This window comes from Salmo salar, chromosome 09 (genome assembly GCF_965601325.2).
Source record: "Salmo salar chromosome 09, fSalSal1, whole genome shotgun sequence".
In the NCBI taxonomy this organism is placed as follows: domain Eukaryota; kingdom Metazoa; phylum Chordata; class Actinopteri; order Salmoniformes; family Salmonidae; genus Salmo; species Salmo salar.
The window spans coordinates 34,990,859-35,016,797 of NC_138299.1; the positions used below are offsets into that span (position 1 = coordinate 34,990,859).

The 25,939-nt window shown below is 42.0% G+C and overlaps 2 protein-coding genes across 8 annotated transcripts in view; both read right to left on the reverse strand.

Moving 5' to 3' along the window:
• LOC106611247 (uncharacterized) overlaps window positions 1-21,974 on the reverse strand; it is a 35,396-nt gene extending 13,422 nt beyond the window's left edge. For 2 of the 6 annotated variants that reach the window (XM_014211258.3, XM_014211250.3), the window contains exons 1-12: window positions 20,784-21,974; window positions 7,616-9,558; window positions 5,402-7,523; window positions 3,865-3,952; window positions 3,664-3,774; window positions 3,332-3,457; window positions 3,072-3,185; window positions 2,067-2,797; window positions 1,495-1,774; window positions 1,177-1,325; window positions 951-1,080; window positions 134-777 (exon numbers count right to left, since the gene is read on the reverse strand). In XM_014211258.3, coding sequence (XP_014066733.3) covers window positions 134-777; window positions 951-1,080; window positions 1,177-1,325; window positions 1,495-1,774; window positions 2,067-2,797; window positions 3,072-3,185; window positions 3,332-3,457; window positions 3,664-3,774; window positions 3,865-3,952; window positions 5,402-7,523; window positions 7,616-9,486 — 6,366 coding nt within the window. In that variant the 5' untranslated portion in view covers window positions 9,487-9,558; window positions 20,784-21,974. Of the gene's footprint in view, window positions 1-133; window positions 778-950; window positions 1,081-1,176; window positions 1,326-1,494; window positions 1,775-2,066; window positions 2,798-3,071; window positions 3,186-3,331; window positions 3,458-3,663; window positions 3,775-3,864; window positions 3,953-5,401; window positions 7,524-7,615; window positions 9,559-18,723; window positions 18,801-20,708 lie in introns of all 6 variants that reach the window. The other 4 variants (XM_082955748.1, XM_014211251.3, XM_014211253.3 and 1 more) reach the window with 4 other exon arrangements.
• A 1,092-nt stretch (window positions 21,975-23,066) lies between these two features.
• LOC106611249 (tyrosine-protein kinase receptor TYRO3) overlaps window positions 23,067-25,939 on the reverse strand; it is a 31,917-nt gene continuing 29,044 nt past the window's right edge. For both annotated transcript variants that reach the window (XM_014211260.3, XM_014211259.3), the window contains exons 17-19: window positions 25,352-25,511; window positions 24,886-25,022; window positions 23,067-24,688 (exon numbers count right to left, since the gene is read on the reverse strand). In XM_014211260.3, the coding sequence (XP_014066735.1) occupies window positions 24,268-24,688; window positions 24,886-25,022; window positions 25,352-25,511 (718 nt within the window). In that variant the 3' untranslated portion in view covers window positions 23,067-24,267. The remainder of the gene's footprint in view (window positions 24,689-24,885; window positions 25,023-25,351; window positions 25,512-25,939) is intronic.

Here is a 25,939-nt window from a genome sequence, read left to right on the forward strand (position 1 = left end):
ATGTGACCATAAAACATGTATTTTTTATTTGCACTACATAGGGAATAGGGTGCAATTCCACATCAATAAGAGAAGGAAAATTAACAGATTATTAGATTTGTTTTGGGGGAAACTAAGTAATTACAATGCTTACCGTGATAAGTTCCTGGTCTGAGATTTCTGGCAGCTTAAGGTTGCCAGTAAGGAGGCCAGCAGGAGAAATTCCTGTTAAGAAAGGCAGGCCCTGCCATTTCAGATCCTTTCTACGCCCCACAGCCTTGTTGTCCACCTCCTCCACGACAGGTACCTCCTCCACGACAGGTACCTCCTCCACGACAGGTACCTCCTCCACGACAGGTACCTCCTCCACGACAGGTACCTCCTCCACGACAGGTACCTCCTCCACGACAGGTACCTCCTCCACTTTTTTATCCTCCTCTCTCTGCTCTTCCATTAGTTCTTCTTCATCTTCCTCTCCCATCCATTCCTCCTCCTCACTGTTCTCCTCCACTCCGTCCGGTCTCGGGACCTGAGAGATGAGTACCTTGTAGAGAACGGAGCAGCTTTCGCCATCATTTCTCAGGGTCTTAGACACAGGTTTTATGAGGTAACCTTTGACCCAGAAGGGGTTGTCGAGGTGGTCCTTGGCCATGTGCTCACACACGATTCGCAGCACCAGGTTCCTGTCTGCCAGGCTCCTCCACTTAGACTTAGACACGATCTCCAGACGCTTGGAGGGCTCCGTGTACTCGGGACCATGGCAGGACAACGACTTCTCTGACATACTGGAAGGGTTCACTACATCAAGAGAAAGTCAACAGCCATTAGAAATGCATTTCAGGGTAGGCTATGATTTTTGGAAGCAACCAATTACTGATGTGTTTCACTTACTGATAAATATACTCTCAGACAGACACTGATGTTTGGGGTTAAAAAAAATAATGTGGTCAAATTTGACTCATTGAACTTACCTGGTGAAGATTCTATTGGTTTGCAGTGGTCGTCAATGACCTCAGGTCGGTTTGTGCTCTTGCTTTGAAATGCACGCACTCTGGCACATGTCATGGTCCCTCCTTCCTCTCTCACGTGAGAAAAATACACCTTTAGAAAAAAGGCAGGGGGTGAGAATATACATCACATTTTTTACAGGGGTGTATCTAACACTTATGGATAGATAGACACCCTTTTACGACTCACCACTGAAGGTTCTTCCTGTAGTGGAAGACGTGGTAGGTAGGCCGGTGTTGGGGCGCGGAGGGGCTCCGGGTCCGTCTCTCCATCCGTCTGCTTCCACAACATTCTCACACGCGGAGCAGGTTCTGATACCGTCTCAGCCTCCCTGAGAGCTAATTAATGCAAAATGTCATTTTCTACAACATTAGGATGGACACACTTTGTCACGTATTTAACCTAATCTAATGTAGTGTAGCAAAATTGTTTTTGTATGGAAACTTTTTTTTACTATTCATAGAACAATGTTTTATTGTGCGGTTTTCTAAACTAGAGGACACTCACTATATGCCATCCTCATCCTCTTCCACTTTCTCCTCCGCTTCTTGGACAGGCCCTCCTCTGACGCATTGGAATCTGGTCCTTTTAAGTTCTTGAGGACGACCACTTTCTGCCTGAGGCAGCTGCAGCCAAAGATGCACTCAATCTTTCCACAGTGGGTAATACGACGGTCCTGTGCCAGGCTGGCACACACACAGCCCAGCCGGCAGAACGCATTGAGGCAGGGAGGAGCTCTGCACTTTATGATCCTAATGGGAGCTGTAGGGTTCTCACAAACAAAGCCCTGAAGAGAAAAGTGGGAAGTAAAATATGACGGTTCTGTGCCAGGCTGGCACACACACAGCCCAGCCGGCAGAACGCATTGAGGCAGGGAGGAGCCCTGCGCTGTTAGTGCTAGCGTGGCACATTTCTCAGGGATACCACCGTACAGCTGGTATAACACACTCACAAAATAATCTTATTAAACAAGATCGAAACTACAAAATGTACTACAACACATCTTTGCTCCTTCATGTGAGACCACACAAATGAGTCAATAAGCAGATGTAATGGTGTAGGGGTGTAACTGATCTTACCGTTGAGGTGAAGAGGGAGGTGAGGGCGACCGTCGCCCTCTCGTCTGTGATGCAGGTCCGATGCTTGCCCTCCCAGACAACCCCATCTTCCAAATCCCTCTGTCGGAGCAGGGCCTTGGTCAGCCCAGGAACCACGACCTTGGTCTCGGCAGCAGGCTGTGCCTCTGGGTCCGAGTCATCCTCTTCCACAGGGGCCAGGTCAGCGGGAGGTGGCTCTTCTACCTCTGGCCTGGACACAGGAACGTCTTGGGCTGGTGGAGGAGTCTTGACCCTTAGCTTCCTCCTTCTCCTTTTTACAGTTTCAATTGTGTCATCGTGGGAGATGGGGGCGCCATGATCCATCAATAGTGGTGGTGGCTCAGTGGGCAATGGTGTTGGGGTTGTTGCAGAAGTTGGTTTAGTTCTATTCTGGTTTGAATATTGTTGTTTTTGTTGCCTTTTCTCAGATTTTTTAAGTCCTTTGGATGTGAGGGGCAGTCTGGGTTTTTTGGATGGGGGGACAAAGGTGGAAGAAAGTGCCGGTGCCTGTTTCTTCAGCACACTGTCTAGGGTTCGGACGTAGCTGGTGCTCTTGGTGGGCAGCTGGTAGACCACAGGAGTGACGACGGTGGTCTGGGTGAAACTGGCAGCGCGCTCGTCAATGAGTTTACCTTCGTTAGCCAGGTACTCATCCAACATGTCACTGCAGAAGGCCGACAAGTTCTTCGGGACCACATCTGAACTTGGGCAACCTTTAAAGCAAAAACATTCTGAATAAGCACTACACAGTAATTGTACACTATAGTATAGAAAACACAAGAGGGGATATAGCTGAGACTGTTTAATGTAAAGCCTTTGTAAAGACAGAGGTAAAACGTGTCCCCTCTGGTTTTGCCACCGTTAAAGCACCATGCAATATTTCACACAAAATCAAGGTCAAAGGTTACAACTGCTGATGTGAATGAAGTCTTGAGGATTCGCTTATCAAATCAGAGAGGACATGTAGGATTTGAATGCAAATATTACCTTCAGGCTTGGAGGATGATGGCGAGTCCGAGGGGACAAACTTCTCTCTCCAGCCTTTGATTTGGGTCAAGTCTGTGGTCTTGCCTGTCCTGGAAACAAAGGGGACTGAACCACCTGAAGAAAAAAAAGGTATGACAAATAACAATTGCTATTTTCAAAATGTATTAAATTATCCTAATAAAACCCTTAACAGGTTACTTAAAAATATACCTTCAACAATTTGAACAAAACAGAAACTCCAACATGAAATAACTACTAACTTGAAGAAGCCAACCCTGGAGAGTTTGGTTCTGGACATAAAAAGGGTGGAGGTAGAGGTAGACGAACACCTAGGTACTGCAGGTCAATGACCAGAGTGGGATCCAGTAAACTCATCTTCAGCCCAACTTCAAACACAGATGACAGATCAGAAATCTTCAGGCATAGACTATGCATCATACTAAAGCATTCTACCATCATGAGTAAGATTAAACATCACATGATCACTGTCATGAAAATCACAGTGGAACATGAGTCACATGCTAGTGTGCAAGGAAGTTATTGACAATAAAAAGTATATACGCTGTCATTAACAGCCATTTATTTGTGTTACCTTCTTGCAACACAGGATGAATGACCTGCCGATGCCTCATAACTTTTACGTCACCCAAAAGAACCTTCTCGAAAGCTACTATTCTTTCCTCTGTGGTTTCTAGTCCTCCAACTGAAAGAGACAAATAGTTTAACTGCTTTAACAGGCGTCAGGTAACAGCAGCTTGGGAGCATGATCAATCAAATTGGTTGTTTTCTGTACCATTCTCTGTGGCCTCTAGGGTTTTCTGAGGTTGCGCAGTCATCGTCTCAGAAAGTGCAGGCTCTCCCAGGTGGACTTCAAGTGCTTCCTGTAATTTACAAGACTTTATTTAAATATGACACTTTCCTTAAATCCAATGGATATAGCTAATGCTTTGTTACCGTAAATTCCGGACTATAAGCCGCAACTTTTTTCACAGGCTTTGAACCTCGCGGCTTAAACAATGATGCGGCTAATATATGGATCTTTCCCGCTTTAAATTTTATTTTCCCAAAAAAACACATTGTGACATGCTCAGTTTTTTGCCGGAATGAAGCTTTCATTAGACCAATGAAATTGCCGAACGGGTTAAGGTCAAACAACTTTTTTGTTTACTGTTTAGATTAAATCGAGCGCTCTCAAACTTCCCATCATTCTAATTACGGTAGTCATTTTTTCACCCTCATCATGGCAAAGACACTGAGAAATGCATATGATGCAGCTTTCAAGTTGAAGGCGATTGATCTGGCTGTTGGAAAAGGAAAGAGCTGCTGCACGGGAGCTTGGTCTTAATGAGTCGATGATAAGACGTTGGAAACAGCAGCGTGAGGAATTGACTCAGTGCAAAAAGACAACTAAAGCTTACTGCAAATTTTTTCTTTTTTGTTACAAGCCGTGTTTCGTTAAAGCCTATTTATTTTTGTTACAAGCCGTGTTTCGTTAAAGCCTGTGTAAAGTTCATTTGTTTCAATGTACCGGTAGGCACCTGCGGCTTATAGACATGTACGGCTTATTTATGTTCAAAATAAAATAAAAATTTTAATTCAGTGGGTGCGGCTTATATGCAAGTGCGCTTAATAGTCCGGAAATTACGGTACTTGTTGTGAGCATGTATGAACCCTTATGATGTGTTATTGCACAGCTTATAATATGCTGTACTATTTTCGTAATGCAATTTTTAGCTAAGGATAAACCGTGGACTATAAGAAACATAACCAAAAGAAGGATTTCCTTGTTAAAGATCTCCCTCCCCCTTAAATAATAACCAAGGAAACACAGGTGGTGTGGCATACCATGAAGTAATGGTAATAGTTAACTTGAAGGGGGTATACGTAAGGCATTCAGAACACCTTTCACATAACAGTCTGGGAGTAGCAAAGGGTTAACATTTAGTGACTGTGTGCATTGAGCCTTGTGCGTCTTCTCTCGTGATCTCTCAATTTGGCAGGATACCACTGGGTAAATAGCCCTTGGAATTATCTCATTGAATTATGAACATTTCTTTGACAATATCCGTGAGAAGGTGGATTTTAAGTGAACAGAGTGCCTGGCCTAGAGCCAGTTCTGGCCAGGAGCACCAATTGTAAATGTCATGTTAGGCCTACAATGTGTTCTCTCCCAAGATAAGCCAAAAACATGCACTCTTAGGGTAACGTGTATACATGTGTTACGAAGGTTCTTGTGAATGATCTGTAACACTCATAAAGGTGTTATGAATGTAAGTAAAGTGTTACCAAAATAACTAACACAAAAATACATTTGACTATTTACGCCGTACCTTGGAGGTGAAAGAGACGAACAGCTGCTCCTCAACTTCCTCCAGGTTGGGCTGCATGGCGACATCTGTGGATCCCTCAATCACTGGGAGTGGATCACCCTTGGCAGATTTCACTCCTTTCCTAGATCTCTTCTTAGATCTCCGGGGTTTATTTCTCTGGGTTGGCTGACTAGAACCAACCGGTAAAGTAGAACTAACTGGTATGCTAGGGGTACTTAAACGTGGGACAGGAGGACATGGGACAGGAGGTGCCTCACTGCTGGGAAAGTCTTCAGTTATCTCAAGCTCTTCGGCGATGGAGAAAAAGTTAGTGAGGTCGGCCAGTGATGGGGTTGGTGACAATGGGTCAGGACCTAACGATGAAAAGGGAGATAACTGGAATGGGAGTGGAGACGGTGTAGACGGGTGTGTTAATGGTTCATAATTGACTTGGAATGATGAGGCAGTGTCCGAGGGAGATGGGGATAAGGCAGTGTCCAGAGCAAGTGAGCCAGGGTGAGAGGTAGAGGAAAATGAGGTTGCCTCAAAGGGTAATGGGTTAAGGTGAGCAGAAGGCAACAATGGGATAAAGGGTATTGTTAAAAAAGGATCAGGGGCAGGTAGGCCTAAAAGTGATCCATGTGATGAAAATTCAGAGGATAGAACAAAAGGGTTAGGGGGCAGTAATTGTTCAAGGGCTGGGAATGAGGAGGCATGTACAGGTAAGGAGGGGGCGGCGGCTTCCGGTTTCAATGAAACAGGGGAACGTAAAGGGGGTTCAAGATCTGGTAATGATGCAGGTGAGGATGGCACAAAGCCATCTCGCGAAGGACCAGGGGATGGTAACGAGGGAGTAGATTCAGGTTCCAAGTTGGCAAGACTAGGTGTTGATGACAGTGCAGGATCAGTTGAGGGAGGGTCAGAGGTAAGTGATGATAAATCAGTCGCTAGGTTTAATGTGACAGGTAAAGGGGGTGGCAATTCTTGGGCTGGGGATGACAAGGAAGGGGCTGGTAACACTGGGTCAGGGAATGGTGATAAGACAGTTGCAGGGGTGGGGGATGATAGTGCAATGGATAAGGTAGGCTCAGGGACAAGAAACGAATGATCAGCGGTTGGTAAAACTGAGTCAGGTTCTGGTAACAATGAGTCTGTGGCAGGAACCAAAAAATCTGTGTTTGGGACTGAAATATCAGTGGGTAGACCAGCATAGTCTGTGGTTGGCACAGTGGGGGAAATGGCTTGAACAATGTGATTGATAGCTGGATCAGCAGGACCACTGGCTGGAACTACAGCATATCCAGTAGAATCTCTGGATGGACCAGAAGATTCCATGGCAGGGCCAGTAGATTCCATGGCAGGGCCAGTAGATTCCATGGCAGGGCCAGTAGATTCCATGGCAGGGCCAGTAGATTCCATGGCAGGGTCAGTAGATTCCATGGCAGGGTCAGTAGATTCCATGGCAGGGTCAGTAGATTCCATGGCAGGGCCAGTTGAGTCCATGGCAGGGCCAGTTGAGTCCATGGCAGGGCCAGTTTGATCGGTGGCTGGAATAACAGGATCGGTGGTTGGAACGGCAGAAGATGGGGATGAAGACGAAGGCAATACCGGAGGAGATTTTGGTTTGGTCCTAACAGATCTGGCTTTTGACTTCAACTGTTGAAGGTAGAGTGCAAGAAGGGGCAAAGGCACAGGTTCAGGTCGTTTGTGTGGTTTAGCCTTCCCCTGCAGCTGTTCGTCAAAACCTGTCATTTTTGCTTCAGCGCTCACTGAGGAGCTCTGGGAAGCCTTTTGACTGTTTTCAACTTCATTTGCTGAATGGCCATTGATTGACCCACGGGTCTTGACCGGTTCCTGGGACTGAAATGAATTGAAGAGGTCCTTGTCACTGTCAATCATATTCCCATTGTGCAGTGTTCCCACCTTTTCAATAGTGTTTCCGGACAAGGCTTCAGGTTCAGAAATCTGGGGGAAATTGTCATTCACAGCTACTTCCACAATTTTGCCATTGGCAACCATGCCCTTAGTGTTTGTTTGCTCAACACTGCAAGTTGTATTGGTTATCTCAACATTGCACCTTCTTATTTTCAGATGACACTCCCGAATCAGCTCAGGGAAGTTACTTTGGGGAGGACCTGTTGTACTGCTCAGAAGAGAAAGGTAAAAGATTAGAAGGGCATTTTAAAGTAAGAAGCAAAAATGCTAACATGTAGCTTACTGAACTTGAGAACTTACCAAGAATCGAATTCAGTGGACTCTGTGTTTCTGACTGACTTTTGTCCATGATCTGCTGCTGAAGTCTTTTGGGAGTTGCGTTTTCTACGCAAAGACTTTCGGGAATATTTCACATAATTGCACACCTTGGGGGATATTGTTTCATCTTTCTTCGTCTCATTGGAGGGACTTGATTTCTTGCAGGAGCTGGGTTTATCCATTTTGACTCCTGACTTTTCACTGTCTGCAAGTGTAACACTTTGAGCATCTGAGCTCAGGAGTCCTTGACCTACTGCTGAAGTGTCTTTAGAATTGCATTTTGACATCAAAGACAGATTACTTCTAAGAGGGTTGAATTCCTTCGGAGATGTGGTTTCTGCTTTTTTCAACTCATTGGAGGATCTTGATTTCAGCTTTGGAGTGCTTAAGCTGGGTCCATTAGCGTTGACTCCAGATGTGTGTCTGTCTACAGGTGTAACATTTTGAGCATCTTCACTGAGGACTCTCTGATCTACTGTGGATGTGCCTTTAGAGTTGCGTTTTGCCATCAAAGACTTCAGGTTATTCAGGCTTTTCACAGGCTTGAGGTCATTGGTAGAACTGTTTGTGTCTTTTTTTGATTTATTGGAGGGACTTGTTTGGACTCCGGACTTATCACTCTCTGCAAGAATAACATTTTGGGCATCGGAAGCGAGAAGTCCTTGGCCTCCTGCTGAAGTATCTTTGGAAGTGCGTTTCCCCATCAAAGACTTAAGATTATTCAGGCTTTTCACAGACATGAGCTCATTGGGAGATTGGGCTGAGTCTTTGTTCATCTCATTGGAGGGATTTGATTTCAGCCTGGAGCTGGGTCCATCAGTTTTGTCACCATCTGCAAGGGAATCATTTTGAGCATCAGGGCTCAGGAGTTCATTATCTACTGTTGAAGTGTCTTTAGATCTGCGTTTTGCCGCCATCAAAGATTTCAGGCCATTCAAGCCTTTCACAGGCTTGAGTTCATTGGGAGATCTGGTTTCATCCTCCGACTCATTGGAGGGACTCATTTTCAGCTTTAGAGCCCGGGAGTTGGGTCCACTTGCAAAAGGGTTGAAGTCTGCTTTAAACTGAGACATGCGTACATTCTGGTAGGCTGTTACAGCAAAGAATTCAGTCTGGGGAAAGGTGAAGGTTATCACGTCAGGCCCATTGAGCTGAATATCCTCTGTAGCCGTTTCAGCTGACACCAAATGCAGGTGTGGTAAGTAGCGGTGCATTGGGTGCAAAATTACATTGCCCTCCTGGTCCATCGTGTTGTCAGTGAGCTTAAGCTTGTAGAATGACACTGGGTTCTGCATCCATTGGTGACCAGAAGATGGAGAGTCTGGATGGATGAAAACCTGTCTCAGCAAATGGGCCTCTGCCTTTCCACTCATTTGCCAGTCTTGCCCAGTCCACTTGTAACGTTTGTTGTCCACAGGGTTGATATCCATGAGCAGAGTGTACTTCTGGAAGGGCTCCAAACCAGAGATGCGAAAGCGGCAATAAGGGAACATCCTCCGGCCTTGTTTGGTTATTATCATTTCGGTTTTGCATTTGAAAAACTCATTCCACATGTTGTTATTGTCCAACATCACCTTGATACCGCTGTAAGTGATCTCTGGTGGTAAATTCGCTGGTTGGTTATTAAACCTGGCAGCAGAGTTCAATGTAGAAGCCATTTGACCAGTACCCATTGCAGAACCTGGAGTGGATGTTGCTGGAATGTTTGCTTCTTCATTGGCTACAACTGCACTTGCTTGCCCTGTGTTTAGGACACCAAAGAGGTCAGGGGGAGAGGCAGCCGAGGGCAGTGCTATGGGGGCAGCAGCCCCCTCCTCATGAAGAACCATTATTCTCTCCTTGTTGGCAGCCATGAACTTGTCACAGTCCTTTTCGAGGTTAGAATGCCCTCTTACATCTGTCCTTTCATGTTTTCATTCAGCATCCTAAAAACAACAAAAAGAAAGCTACATTTCTTTCAACCAATTTTGCTCACTGGGAATGCACTCTTTTGCATGCAATTCTCAGCACATTTGTTTACTTTGGAAATATCAAATTCATTACAAATTATTAATACTAGGCTAAATTACGATACAAAATAGTATGAAAATAAATGCATGCATCATAGCGAAGACATTCGGTCATTATGAAACTACAAAAGAAAAATGAATCAAAATGTATCAATATGAGCAATTGGCAATAAAGTTGAACACAAAAAAATTAAGGGCATCAAAGAACTGTAAATCAGTTTTGCAAATTAATAATCGATATCACATGAACATGCCTTTGATTAAACCCCCAGTTTACTACGAATAGCTAAGGAAATTGATTGGGGACAGTCTAGCCAGCAGATTCGCACCCTACCATTACACTTGTTTACACTGAGCTGCACTGGAGTCAGAACGCAATCATGGTTACATTAAGACACTGTGGAGCCGGCACGAGATAATGGTTGGAAAACGTACCTCAATGCAGGGATGGGATATGCCACTGTACTCCAAATTTTAGCTTAATCCACAGTGATACATTGAAAATATATAAATACTGCAAGTTTTCCGGTAAACTGCCTACAGTGCCATATCCCGTCCCTGCATTGAGATTAGAGGTTGACCGATTAATCGGCATGGGTGATTAATTAAAGCCGATTTCAAGTTTTCATAACAATCTGTAATCTGCATTTTTGGACGCCGATTATGGCCGATTACATTGCACTCCATAAGGAGACTGCATGGCAGGCTGACTACCTGTTACGCGAGTGCTATAAGGAGCCACGGTAAGTTGCTAGCTAGCATTAAACTTATCTTATAAAAAACAATCTTAACATAATCACTAGTTAACTACACATGGTTGATGATATTGCTAGTTTAACTAGCTTGTCCTGCGTTCCAAATAATCAATGAGGTGCCTGTTAATTTACCATCAAATCACAGCCTACTTCGCCAAACCGGTGATGATTTAACAAGCGCATTCGCAAAAAAAGCACTGTCGTTGCACCAATGTACCTAACCATACACATCAATGCCTTTCTTAAAATCAATACACAAGTATATTTTTTAAACCTGCATATTTAGTTAAAAGAAATTCATGTTAGCAGGCAATATTAACAAGGGAAATTGTGTCACTTCTCTTGCGTTCTGTGCAAGCAGAGTCAGGATATATATATATATATGCAGCAGTTTGGGCCGCCTGGCTCTTTGCAAACTGTGTGAAGACCGTAATTAATTTGCCAGAATTGTACATAATTACATAACATTGAAGGTTGTGCAATTTAACAGCAATATTTAGACTTATGGATGCCACTCATTCCATAAAATACAGAACGGTTCCATATTTCACTGAAAGAATAAATGTTTTGTTTTCAAAATTATAGTTTCCGGATTTGACCATATTAAATGACCTAAGGCTCGTGGTGCAACGTGGCGTTGGTGGATGGAGCGAGACATGATGTCCCAGATGTGCTCAATTGGATTCAGGTCTGGGGAACGGGCGGGCCAGTCCATAGCATCAATGCCTTCCTCTTGCAGGAACTTCTGACACACTCTAGCCACATGAGGTCTAGCATTGTCTTGCATTAGGAGGAACCCAGGGCCAACCGCACCAGCATATGGTCTCACAAGGGGTCTGAGGATCTCATCTCGGTACCTAATGGCAGTCAGGCTACCTCTGGCGAGCACATGGAGGGCTGTGCGGCCCCCCAAAGAAATGCCACCCCACACCATGACTGACCCACCACCAAACCGGTCATGCTGGGGATGTTGCAGGCAGCAGAACGTTCTCCACAGCGTCTCCAGACTCTGTCACGTGCTCAGTGGGAACCTGCTTTAATCTGTGAAGAGCACAGGTCGCCAGTGGCGAATTTGCCAATCTTGGTGTTCTCTGGCAAATGCCAAACATCCTACACGGTGTTGGGCTGTAAGCACAACCCCCACCTGTGGACGTCGGGCCCTCATACCACCCTCATGGAGTCTGTTTCTGAGCGTTTGAGCAGACACATGCACATTTGTGGCCTGCTGGAGGTCATTTTGCAGGGCTCTGGCAGTGCTCCTCCTTGCACAAAGGCGGAGGTAGCGGTCCTGCTGCTGGGTTGTTGCCCTCCTACGGCCTCCTCCACGTCTCCTGATGTACTGGCCTGTCTCCTGGTAGCGCCTCCATGCTCTGGACACTACGCTGACAGACACAGCAAACCTTCTTGCCACAGCTCGCATTGATGTACCATCCTGGATGAGCTGCACTACCTGAGCCACTTGTGTGGGTTGTAGACTCAGTCTCATGCTACCACTAGAGTGAAAGCACCGCCAGCATTCAAAAGTGACCAAAACATCAGCCAGGAAGCATAGGAACTGAGAAGTGGTCTGTGGTCTCCACCTGCAGAACCACTCCTTTATTGGGGGTGTCTTGCTAATTGCCTATAATTTCCACCTGTTGTCTCTTCCATTTTCACAACAGCATGTGACATTTGTTAATCAGTGTTGCTTCCTAAGTGGACAGTTTGATTTCACAGAAGTGTGATTGACTTGGAGTTACATTGTGTTGTTGAAGTGTTCCCTTTATTTTTTTGAGCAGTATATTATAATTAAGTCTATGATTTGATAGAGCAGTCTGACTCAGCGGTGGTAGTTGGGCAGCAGGCTCGTAAGCATTCATTCAAACAGCACTTTCCTGCGTTTGCCAGCAGCTCTTAGCAATGCTTGATTCACAGCGCTGTTTATGACTTCAAGCCTATCAACTCCGGAGATTAGGCTGGCAATACTATAGTACCTATAAGAACATCCAATAGTCAAAAGGTATATGAAATACAAATGGTAGAAAGAGAAATAGTCCTATAATAACTACAACCTAAAACTTCTTAAATGGGAATATTGAAGACTCACGTAAAAAGGAACCAACAGCTTTCATGTGTTCTCATGTTCTGAGCAAGGAACTTAAATGTTAGCTTTTTTTACATGGCACATATTGCACTTTTACTTTCTTCTCCAACATTGTGTTTTTGCATTATTTAAACCAAATTGAACATGTTTCATTATTTATTTGAGACTAAATAGATTTTTATTTATGCATTATATTAAAATAAAAAAGTGTTCATTCAGTATTGTTGTAATTGGCATTATTACAAATATATATATAAAAATAAAATCGGCCGATTAATCGATATCGGCTTTTTTTGGTCCTCCAATAATCAGTATCGGCGTTGAAAAATCATAATCGGTCGACCTCTAATTGAGATAAGTTTTCCGAAAAGCTATTTTAAAATCGGACACCTCGATTGCACAAAGGAGTTCTGTATCTATAATTCTTAAAATAATTATGTTTTTTGTGAACGTTTATCGTGAGTAATTTAGTAAATTCACCGGAGGTTTGCGGGGGGTATGCTAGTTCTCAATGTCACATGCTAATGTAAAAAGCTGTTTTTTGATATAAATATGAACTTGATTGAACAGAACATGCATGTATTGTATAACATAATGTCCTAGGTGTGTCATCTGATGAAGATCATCAAAGGTTAGTGCTGCATTTAGCTGTGGTTTTGTTTTTTGTGACATTATATGCTAGCTTGAAAAATGGGTGTCTGATTATTTCTGGCTGGGTACTCTGCTGACATAATCTAATGTTTTGCTTTCGCTGTAAAGCCTTTTTGAAATCGGACAGTGTGGTTAGTTAAAGGAGAGTCTTGTCTTTAAAATGCTGTAAAATAGTCATTTGTTTGAAAAATTGAAGTTTTTGTATTTTTGAGGAATTTGTAATTCGCGCCACGCCTATCATTGGATATTGGAGCAGGTGTTCCGCTAGCGGAACGTCTAGATGTAAGAGGTTAACCACGGCCGTGTCCGAATACCCATACTAGCGTCCTAAATAGTAGGCTGTTTCAGTACAGTTTTTTTGCGTGACATTTTGAAAATGTAGTATGCTTTTAGTATGAAGGAAATTTCAACATTTCGGGAATTTCACACCCACAATGTATTCAAACTAGATAAAAGGAGGGCTTCGAGATTTGAGAGTTCTTTGAAAGTAAAAAAAAAAAGGAATTGAAGATGGCAAAGAAGATGAGCAATGAGTCTCCTGTAGTGTTCAAATATAAGTCGCTTTGTCCTTTAAACTTCTTATGGCTTGGGGGCAGTATTTCGACGTCTGGATGAGAAGCGTGCCCAAAGTAAACTGCCTGTTACTCAGGCCCAGAAGCTAGGATATGCATAATTGGTATATTTGAATAGAAAACACTCTTAAAACCTGTTAGGGCTAGGGGGCAGTATTTGCACGGCTGGATAAAAAAAATGTACCCGATTTAATCTGGTTACTAATCCTACCCAGTAACTAGAATATGCATATACTTATTATATATAGATAGAAAACACCCTAAAGTTTCTAAAACTGTTTGAATGGTGTCTGTGAGTATAACAGAACTCATTTGGCAGGCAAAACCCTGAGACATTTTCTGACAGGAAGTGGATACCTGATGTGTTGTATTACCTTTAAACCTATCCCATTGAAAAACACAGGGGCTGAGGAATATTTTGGCACTTCCTATTGCTTCCACTAGATGTCACCAGCCTTTACAAAGTGTTTTGAGTCTTCTGGAGGGAGATCTGACCGAACAAGAGCCATGGAACGATGATGGCCCATTAGACACCTGGCGCGCGAGTTCATGTTGGGTACCCTCGTTCCAATACGTTATAAAAGAGTATGCATTCGTCCACCTTGAATATTATTCATGTTCTGGTTAAAAAAGGCCCTAATGATTTATGCTATACAACGTTTGACATGTTTGAACGAACGTAAATATATTTTTTCCCCTCGTTCATGAAGTGAAGTCCGGCGGGCTTAGATCATGTGCTAACAAGACGGAGATTTTTGGACATAAATGATGAGCTTTTTTGAACAAAACTACATTCGTTATGGACCTGTGATACCTGGAAGTGACATCTGATGAAGAGAATCAAAGGTAATGGATTATTTACATAGTATTTTCGATTTTAGATCTCCCCAACATGACGACTAGTCTGTATCGCAAAGCGTATTTTTCTGGGCGCAGTGCTCAGATTATTGCAAAGTGTGATTTCCCAGTAAGGTTATTTTTAAATCTGGCAAGTTGATTGCGTTCAAGAGATGTAAATCTATAATTCTTTAAATGACAATATAATATTTTACCAATGTTTTCTAATTTTAATTATTTAATTTGTGGTGTTGACTTGACTGCCGGTTATTGGAGGGAAACGATTTCCTCAACATCAATGCCATAGTAAAACGCTGTTTTTGGATATAAATATGAACTTGATAGAACTAAAAATGCATGCATTGTCTAACATAATGTCCTAGGAGTGTCATCTGATGGAGATTGTAAAAGGTTAGTGCATCATTTTAGCTGGTTTTATGGTTTTGGTGACCCTGTCTTTGAATTGACAAAACATTACACACAACTCTTGTAAATGTACTGTCCTAACATACTCTAAATTTATGCTTTCGCCGTAAAACCTTTTTGAAATCGTAAAACGTGGTTAGATTAAGGAGATGTTTATCTTTCAAAGGGTGTAAAATAGTTGTATGTTTGAAAAATTTGAATTTTGACATTTATTTGGATTCAAATTTGCCGCTCTTGAAATGCACCTGCTGTTGATGGAGTGCACCACGGGTGGGACGCCTGCGTCCCACCTAGCCCATAGAGGTTAAGTTTCCGAAACTGTTAAAATAATGTCTGTCAGTATAACAGAACTGATATGGTAGACGAAAACCTGAGAAAAATTCATTCAGGAAGTGGGATTTTTTTTATGTGGGTATTTTCAATTGATTGCCTATAGAGTATCTAATGGGTTAGGACACAGATTGCAGTTCCTATGGCTTCCACTAGATGTCAACAGTATTTATACATTGTTTCAGGCTTGTTTTCTGAAAAATGAAGAAGAATGAGACGTTTCTGTCAGTGAACTGAGGAAGAATGCAGAGCTGGTTTGCACGCGTGACCGAGTGCGTGCCCTTTGTTGTTTTTCCTTTCTATTGAATACGCTACTGTCCGGTTGAAATATTTTCGATTATTTAGACAATTGACAACCTGAGGATTCATTTTAAACATCGTTTGACATGTTTCGATGCACTTTACCTGTACTATTTGGATGTATTCGTCAGCATGTTTTGACCGCCTTTGAGCCAGTGGATTACTGAACAAAACACGCCAACAAAACTGAGTTTTTGGGATATAAAAGAGGGACTTTATCGAAGAAAACAAACATTTATTGTGTAGCTGGGACTCTTGTGACTGCAACCATATGAAGATCTTCATCGCTATTTCTGACTTTTGTAATTCCTTTACCTGGTTGTAAAATGTTTGTATTAGAGGTCGACCGATTAATCGGAATGGCCGATTAATTAGGGCCGATTTCAAGTTTTCATAACAATCGGTATTTTTGGCCACCGATTTTATTTATATATATAAATATATATTTTTTTACACCTTTATTTAACTAGGCAAGTCAGATTAAAAACACATTCTTATTTTCAATGACGGCCTAGGAACGGGGGTTAACTGCCTTGTTCAGGGGGAATTAGGGGATTCGTTTTTGCAACCTTCCGGTTACTAATCCAATCCAACGCACGAGGAGCCTGCATGGCAGGCTGACTACCTGTTACGTGAGGGCAGCAAGAAGCCAAGGTAAGTTGCTAGCTAGCATTAAACTTATCTTAAAGAAAACTAACAATCTTAACATAATCACTAGTTAACTACACATGGTTGATGATATTACTAGTTTATCTAACGTGTCCTGCGTTGCATATAATCGATGCGGTGCCTGTTAACCTGTTTGGGCTAGGGGGCAGTATTGAGAATTTTGGAAAAAATATGTGCCCATTTTTAACTGCCTCCTACACCAACTCAGAAGCTAGAATATGCATATTATTGTTCAGGTTTGGATAGAAAACACCCTGAAGTTTCTAAAACTGTTTGAATGGTGTCTGTGAGTATAACAGAACTCCTATGGCAGGCAAAAACCTGACAAGGTTTCATGCAGCAAGAGGCCTGTCTGACAAGGAGTCGTGCGTCTTGCATCTGTTTATTGAAAAGTAAGGATCTTAGCTGTAACGTGACAATTCCCAGGGCTCCAATAGGCTCTCAGGACGCGGGAAAATCATGAAGGTTGACGAGGCAGCCTCAGGCTGAAACAGATTATCATCTTATTCAAGTGTCCCATTAGGTGACAATGGAGTGAGGCGCGTGCGCGATTAGCCCCCGTGGAGTATTTTAATTCGGCTGTTTAGTTTATTGCAGATTCCCGGTCGGAATATTATCGCTTTTCTACGAGATAAATGGCATAAAAATTGGTTTTAAACAGCGGTTGACATGCTTCGAAGTACGGTAATGGAATATTTAGAATTTTATTGTCACGAATTGCGCCATGCGCGCGACACTTCTTTACTATTTCGGATAGTGTCTGGAACGCACGAACAAAATGCCGCTATTCGGATATAACGATGGATTATTGTGGACCAAACCAACATTTGTTATTGAAGTAGCAGTCCTGGGTGTGCATTCTGACGAAGACAACAAAAGGTAATCAAACTTTTATAATAGTAAATATGATTATGGTGAGTGCTAAACTTGCCGGGTGTCTAAATAGCGAGCCCGTGATGCCTGGGCTATGTACTTAGAATATTGCAAAATGTGCTTTCACCAAAAAGCTATTTTAAAATCGGACATATCGAGTGCATAGAGGAGGTCTGTATCTATAATTCTTAAAATAATTGTTATGCTTTTTGTGAACGTTTATCGTGAGTAATTTAGCAAACTGTTAGTAAATTCCCCGGAAGTTTGCGGGGGGTATGCTTTTTCTGAACGTCACATGCTAATGTAAAAAGCTGTTTTTTGATATAAATATGAACTTGATTGAACAGACATGCATGTATTGTATAACAATGTCCTAGGTGTGTCATCTGATGAAGATCATAAAAGGTTAGTGCTGCATTTAGCTGTGGTTTGGGTTTTTGGTGACATTATATGCTAGCTTGAAAAATGGGTGTCTGATTATTTCTGGCTGGGCACTCTCCTGACATAATCTAATGTTTTGCTTTCGTTGTAAAGCCTTTTTGAAATCGGACAGTGTGGTTAGATAAACGAGAGTCTTGTCTTTAAATAGCTGTAAAATAGTCATATGTTTGAGAAATTGAAGTAATAGTATTTCAAACGATTCAAAAATCGCGCCACTGGATTAGACTGGCTGTTACGTAGGTGGGACGAATTCGTCCCGCCTAGCCCATAGAGGTTAATTTATCATTGAATCATAGCCTATTTCGCCAAACGGGTGTTGATTTAACAAGTGCATTTGCGAAAAAAGCACTGTCGTTGCACCAATGTACCTAACCATAAACATCAATGCCTTTCTTTAAAATCAATAAACAAGTATATATTTTAAACCTGCATATTTAGTAAATATTGCCTGCTAACATGAAATTGTGTCACATCTCTAGCGTTCATTGCACGCAGAGTCAGGGTATATGCAACAGTTTGGGCCGCCTGGCTCGTTGCGAACTAATTTGCCAGAATTTTACGTAATTATGACATAACATTGACATAACATAACTCGTAAGCATTCATTCAGACAGCACTTTCGTGCATTTTGCCAGCAGCTCTTCGCTGTGTTTCAAGCTGTTTATGACTTCAAACCGGGTGGGTATAATTTGTGGAACGGTCCAACAGGAATCTATTCCAAAAACTTCGTAAATAACAAGGTTGCCAAAAAAACAACGCATACAAAGTTGTATAGCGGCAGAATAAGATACCGGGTAGGGAGTGGTCTATTTCATTGCATTTTTCACTCATCAACTTTTATTCCGAAAAATGTCTGTCCTAACTCTGGTTGCCTATAGACAAACATTAAGAATAAGCTACGTGGTGAGTTGATGCCTATTCGGCAGCTAGTTAGCTAGGTTTGTATGCGTTGCTACCTTGTATGCGTTGTTGGTTGGCAACCTTTTACTTTATGTTTTTTGGAACAGATTCCTGTTGGAACGTTCCACAAATTATACCCACCCCTTCAAGCCTGTCAACTCCCAAGATTAGGCTGGTGTAACCGATGTGAAATGGCTAGCTAGTTAGCGGGGTGCGCGCTAATAGCGTTTCAAACGTCACTCACTCTGAGACTTGGAGTAGTTGTTTCCCTTCCTCTGCATGGGTAACGCTGCTTCGAGGGTGGCTGTTGTCGATGTGTTCCTGGTTCGAGCCCAGGTAGGAGCGAGGAGAGGGACGGAAGCTATACTGTTACACTGGCAATACTAAAGTGCCTATAAGAACATCCAATAGTCAAAGGTATATGAAATACAAATCGTATAGAGAGAAATAGTCCTATAATACCTACAACCTAAAACTTCTTAACTGGGAATATTGAAGACTCATGTTAAAAGGAACCACCAGCTTTCATATGTTCCCATGTTCTGAGCAAGGAACTTAAACCGTAGCTTTTTTACATGGCACATATTGCACTTTTACTTTCTTCTCCAACACTTTGTTTTGCATTATTTAAACCAAATTGAACATGTTTCATTATTTATTTGAGGCTAAATTGATTTTATTGATATATTATATTAAGTTAAAATAAGTGTTCATTCAGTATTGTTGTAATTATCATTATTATAAATAAATAAACAAAAAAAACAATCGGCATCGGGTTTTTGGTCCTCCAATAATTGGTATCGGTGTTAAAATCATAATCGGTCGACCTCTAGTTTGTATGCTTTTGTAAACGGGGCGCTATCCTCAGATAATCGCATGGTATGCTTTCGCCGTAAAGCCTTTTTGAAATCTGACAAAGCGGCTGGAATAACAAGAAGTTCATCTTTAAGCCTATGTATAACACTTGTATTTTCTATGGATGTTTATTATGACTATTTCTGTATTTTGAATTTGGCGCTCTGCAATTTCACCGGATGTTGTCGAGGTGGGTCGCTAGCGGAACGCCTGCGTCAGAAAGGTTAAAATGATCACGACTATTTAATCGTACATCTCTGAAAACAGTTATTTGCAGCCTGCCATGCCTTTACTTTAGCTAAACAACGTAGCTAACGTTACCCAAGTGCTTTAGTAGGACTTGATAAGCTTGCTGTTGTTGAGCGACAACTTCCTATTTAACCTAACTAGCCAGTTATATATGTGAAGCCGTTGCCAACTTTAACCAGGCAAACTTTTTACTAAACTTTACATCATAAATAGTATGCGACAATGAGTACATACTATGCAGTTTAAGGGTGTGCTCGTAAAATCCCTCTGGAGTGCCAGAGTGTGCTCTAGGTGTTTAAATTCAGAGTTTCGCGCTCTCGGAGCCTTCGAAGCGCACACTGGACTTTCTGGCCGATGCGTAGGGTTGAGCATTCTGAGCTCACAACGGCAGTCAAGCACCCAAGCTAAATGGTTAAAGTTGGCTAGCTTGCTAGCTACTTCCAGACACAAATGAGAGAATACCTCACTGACCATTTTACTCACCCTAGCAGAGCTAGTTAGGCTGTTTTCATGTAGTGTAGAGCGTGGGTGACCAACTGTGCTGCTTGCAACAATTTAATAACTTTTTCCCCAAAATTTACTGACACCAGTCATATCGAACGGGTTCAATTCATCAGTTATTCTACGCTCTGGCACACTCAGACAAGAGCGCTCTGGAATCCAGAGCGAATTTACAAATGCACCCTAAGTATGTAGTACACTAGTATGGGTGTTCGGATACAGCACATGATTGCATTCCGACCCCAGTGCAACTCAGTGTAAACAATTATAACTACAGGGTCGGAATCTGCTGGCTAGGGCTAGGCCTTAATGTAGGCCTATTGAAGATAATGAATGGCAAACTTTGGCCTGAAAATTCTCTAATCGAAAATCATATTACTCACACAAAATTTGATGTTGATATCACACAATCTTTTGATCGAAAATGGAAACACTGGCAAACATGTCGCAGACACTGTAATTTCTTTAATAATAGTTTCTGGGTCAAGTTTAGATCTTAAAATAGCTGCCTACTTGAACCTTTAACATAAGCGTTTGATAGTAATTTAAGAGATGTACTATGTTACTACTGGCAAAAACCTTTTCCATTTCAAAAACACAATAATAAATCATTAAATTAAATACCTCTATAAAAGCGGCGGCCATTTTGCATTTCCACACGAGACAACACAAGTAAACAAACAAAACTGGCGGACCTACTGTATTGCGGCGGACCGTGGTAGCATACATTGTGGTTTGCTGATAACACCAAGTGGTGGCAGGAATGTAATGTAGGTTATCTTTCCCAACCGTACTACTATGAGTGGATTAAGACGATGAATCGAGATCTTTCTCTGCCAATAGCCTCGATGCCGTGCACTGCGACGACTAAAAACGTGGCTCGGGCCTTGCAGGCCTAAGCACGCAAGACTTGTAACAACACACCAGCGCGTGCACAACACGATAGAAATCAATTGCGTGTGATTCCCAAGTCAACATGGTGGGCTTCTCCTCAGGCTAGAAAGAGAGGACTTGGAGCTTGCAAATTCATCTCGGTCTTTCTCGGCAGGATCGTGTGTTTTACTAAACACATGGTTTACCTTATGCACTTTTGAGCAGATCAAAATATGCGATGGTAATCGTCGATTCTTTGTATAATCCTCTAGTTATTTTTCCTTAGTTAAACTCGCATCCCCCAGCTGGAGGAAACATGCGTGCTGTAGAACAACGTCACTTAGGCACGTTCACGTCCTACTGCGCAGACTTTGCGCCATTGTGTCACATGATTCAAAACCGAGGGTGAAAATGCATGCTGTGGTGGTACCGAACCAAACGCCGCCATGGGGAGGTTTGAAACTCCCCGCTTTTTGGTAGGGGACCTTAAACAAAGACGAAGGTTGGGGTAGAAAAATAGGATCTAAGGTATGAGTTAAACATGTCGATATGGTGTGCGCATGAGCGACTGTACAGTTGTAGTGTAATGACGGACCATGCTTGTGGGCATGTTGGTTCAGGGGAAGCCACACGTGCTAGCATACCACCTTAAAATGTTCAATGCACGAATTTACCAGCAACCTTGTATTTTGTTCTGTGGTTTGGTAACGTTGCCTACTGCCTATGGATCTGTAGTTAGTCATAAGCGCCGACGACGCAAGACATTGTTTACAGCTGTAGTTACCTATCATTGTTGAGAGGAGAACAGTAGGACTAGCGGATCCATCTTGGCACGCGGTAAAGACCGCAGTAGTTACCTAGCGAGCTGATTGGCATTTACAGAATTTATAGCCACTCCTGAGTCTAACGCTGTTGGATGGGCCTGGGGATGTTCATTCATTTTGATGCAAACACAGACAGGTCTAGTCTGATTAATCAGGCTGTAATACCATATTAATTGGTATATACAGCCCGAAACTAATGTCATGTTCCTTTCAAGCTAGATTGTTGAATAAAATTACTTTAAAAATTACTCTACTGGTTGTCTGTGTGGTTTGTCTGTTAGCTGTTTGAAATTTGAGACAAAATATCCACAGTAAAGTATTGTTTACCAGGTAGTTATATGGTTTGTATTGGCACAGAGGTAAAATTAGTTTTATATTGGATATTTGGTTCTATTCAATAGCTATAGATGGGTTAGCTGACATAAAAACAATGTGCATGTTTCAATGGAGCAGAAGTCTGAGTTGTCAAGATTATGGATAGCCAGGTGGCTAGTTTAATTTTGTTCTTGATACCATGTTTTGTTTTGACAATATGGCAAAAATGCAAGAAACAACTGTAAAGATGTATTTGAGGGACAAGTGCTCATTGTGGAAATGTTGTTTACATGTCAATATTCTATGCCATGAAAATGGTATATTCTAAATCATGGGAGGATGGAGAACAATCCACACTTTTTTTGTGTGGGGGTGGGGACTTAAAAAAACCTTTTTAAAAGGGTGGATTGTTCTCCAGCCTCCCCTGGATTATTTTCATTGTCAATAGCTATTAAACCAAGCATGCCATGGCAAAGAGAACAGAATATCCAATATGAAACTCAATCGAGAACCATATACCTACTACCAGCTCTCATTAAACAATACTTTCCTGTAGATATTGTCTCAATAGAGAAGTGGAAGGACAAACTGCACAGACAACCAGTACAGTATGTTTAAATGTAATATTATTCAATTCTGGCTTATAAGGAACATTTAAACAATTTTGCAAACATTAGTTTCGGGCTGTATATACTAATTGTGTATTGCTGCCTGATTAATCAGACTGACAGCGCATGAGATCAACACAGTAGTGGTTTTGGATGAAGGCTAAAGTTAAGAGACAGTTGCACTCAATTTGAGGCAGTTGAAATTACCTTTTGAAGTTGTGATAAGACATCTCAGTATCTGACAATTTACAATAGAACTTTCTTGACCTTCATTTATTCAGATGGGGCACATAGAAGTTAGACTGCACATGGGTTTTATTCCATGCTCACCCAAAAGGTGCAAAGAAAAATATATCATACGATCACAGACAACCAATACTTTATTTACTTACACTTCAGGTGAGAATTACATTGTAGCTTGATGCACAACTCTAAAACAACTATAAACCTGCTGGTTGGGATGTACTGGACAGAGAGAATCACAACACAAAGCACCAGCAGTCTCTGTTTAATTCTCTAGGTTGTATCTCTGGAAATAATTTTAACACAATATACAAAAAATTACATTTAAAATATTAAAACATGTCCCTTGATATCCCATACACGGAATGCTCCAAAAGCTAAATCAAGGGTGTGTGTAAGCACTTTGAACATCAGTGAACGACAAGCTCACATTTCATCAGGCTAATGTCTTAACACATATCCATATTCACTCTGGTATTTTTCTTGAATACATACACAATGTTCTGCATATATTCCTGTTTCCATAAAATCTCAATGGTATGCTTAAGCAATAAAGCATGAGGAGGTGTGGTATATTGGCCATATACCAAACCTCTGAGGTCTGCCTTATTGCTATTATAAACTGGTTACCAACATAATTAGAGCAGTAAAAATAAATGTTTTGTCATACCCATGGTATACGGTCTGCTATACCACGGGTGTCAGCCAATCCGCATTCAGTGCTCGAAACACCCAGTTTATAATTCTAAATAACTCAGTCACAATGTTAGGGGATTATTACAGTGGTGGTCCCGTGTAATGTTATTCTAAGGTTAAATGAGAATACAGATTAAGAACGTGTAGCACACTTTTGGACAGGAGATGCTTATCATAGAGATAAGGGAGATCGTTCGCAAAGCAGCAAATACCAATGTTCAATACCTACCCGCTACAGTACAGTGTACACTAAGGACATAGGGACTGCTTTTTTAATCAAATGCTGCCTAATACTATAGAATCTTCCATTATAAAGTTCTGTTTATCAGTCAAATGTATAATTTTAAATATCAGTAGTGTTGTTCTTTGTTCAATGTAATCATAAGGCTGATTGTGTGTGTCGATGTGAAGTCCTTAGTTTAAAGTACAAAATGACACTGCAAATGACTGGCAATAAAATGGGTAGAAAGTTCATTGAGATATGCACTTCAATCCAAGTAATGCTGGTAAGTTGTTTTCAGAAACTTCACTGGAGGGCAGTAGTGAGTGACCAACCATCCACAACCAACTGGTCAGTCTGAAATCTGTAGGGCAAGGGAGGCAGCATGTTGTTCAAAATATAAATCACACATTAATGATCGTGTCTTCATATTCCTCATCCCTGACTTCTTGCTGCAAGGTATCCATTGAGGTACCCTGCCTCCCACCCTCCTCTTCAGTACAGTTGCAGTTAGGGCCAATGATGTAGCGGTAGTCTCCACCAATAGCCAGAGCTGCCCCAGAAGACACCATGAGCCAGTCTTTCTCATCCTCCTCCATTCCCACACACTGCCAGGGCATTGCTGACCACAAGGGGTCCTCCCCTGGGCCCAGTGACCCTGGCTCCCCCTCGTCACTCTCCAGGTTAACGTAGAGAAGGGCCTCCTTCATAAAATTAGGCCCTGAGGACAGGCTGGCCCATAGCCCCTCCAGCTGGTCAATCAGGTGCTGGAAACTGGGGCGGCACTTGGGAACAGGGCTCCAGCAGCTATGCATGATCTCGTAACTGGAAAAAGATTCAAACTGTCAGATCATTATTGTAAAAGTCTTCTCAATGAGGTACCAGGTTAAATACAGTAAAATATACAATTTTCTGGCACCAATGATAATTTAATTGTTTAAGTCATTTGAAAAGTATAATAGAACCCATCACGATTTGTCAATGCCTGAGTTTTTTTCTACCACATCCAGTGGATCACTCACATGTCATCTTGGCAGTCAGGTGGTTGTTTGAGCCTCTCTCCCTTGATGAGGTACTCGTAGATTTCAGAGTTCTCCACCCCAGGGTAGGGGGTCTGTCCACGTGCCATGATCTCCCACATGGTGACTCCAAATGCCCACTGGTGGGAAACAATCAGTTAACTTCTAGGGGCACTAAAGGCAACGAATTGACAGTTCCCGAAAAACATCTTATCGATGAAACAGACTTAGTGAACATCTGAGGCCACTACATGGTTTTAAAAATGCTAAAATTCAATTGACACATCTGAAAACAAAATCTGCATTTTATCTATGATGTATTGAGTTACATTACAAAACAAATGTAACCCTTTCCACAAAGCTGATTTGAAGAGGGATCCCCAACTAAAATATTGCTCTTACAGTGTCACTATAATTTTGAAAGTGATGCTATGACCACTGAGGGTGCGTCTGGTTGTACGTAACGTACCACATCACTCTGAGTAGTGTAGACATTGTCAGCAAGGCTCTCCAGTGCTATCCACTTGACAGGCAGCTTTGAGACGGATCCTTGTCTGTAGTAGTCACCACTGTAGATTTTCTTTGAAAGGCCAAAGTCTGCCACACAGACTGTCAAGTTTTCACTCAGCCTATGAATAAAGGAGTGAAGATGGTCACAATCTAACCCTGAGGCAGAACCAAGCTCTAGTAAATTCTGTTCCAGTTAAGAAATAGAGTAAAGTGACAGGCTGCGTCTTAAAATTGTGCACCGTAGCCAAATACATTTAAACTCAATTTTTCACAGTTCCTGACATTTAATCCTAGAAATAAATCCCTGTTTTAGGTCAGTTAGGATCACCACTTTATTTTAAGAATGTGAAATGTCAGAATAATAGTAGAGATAATTATTTATTTCAGCTTTAATGTCTTTCATCACATTCCCAGTGGGTCAGAAGTTTACATATAGTCAATTAGTATTTGGTAGCATTGCTTTTAAATGGTTTAACTTGGGTCAAATGTTTCAGGTAGCCTTCCACAAGCTTCCCACAATAAATTGGGTGAATTTTGGTCCATTCCT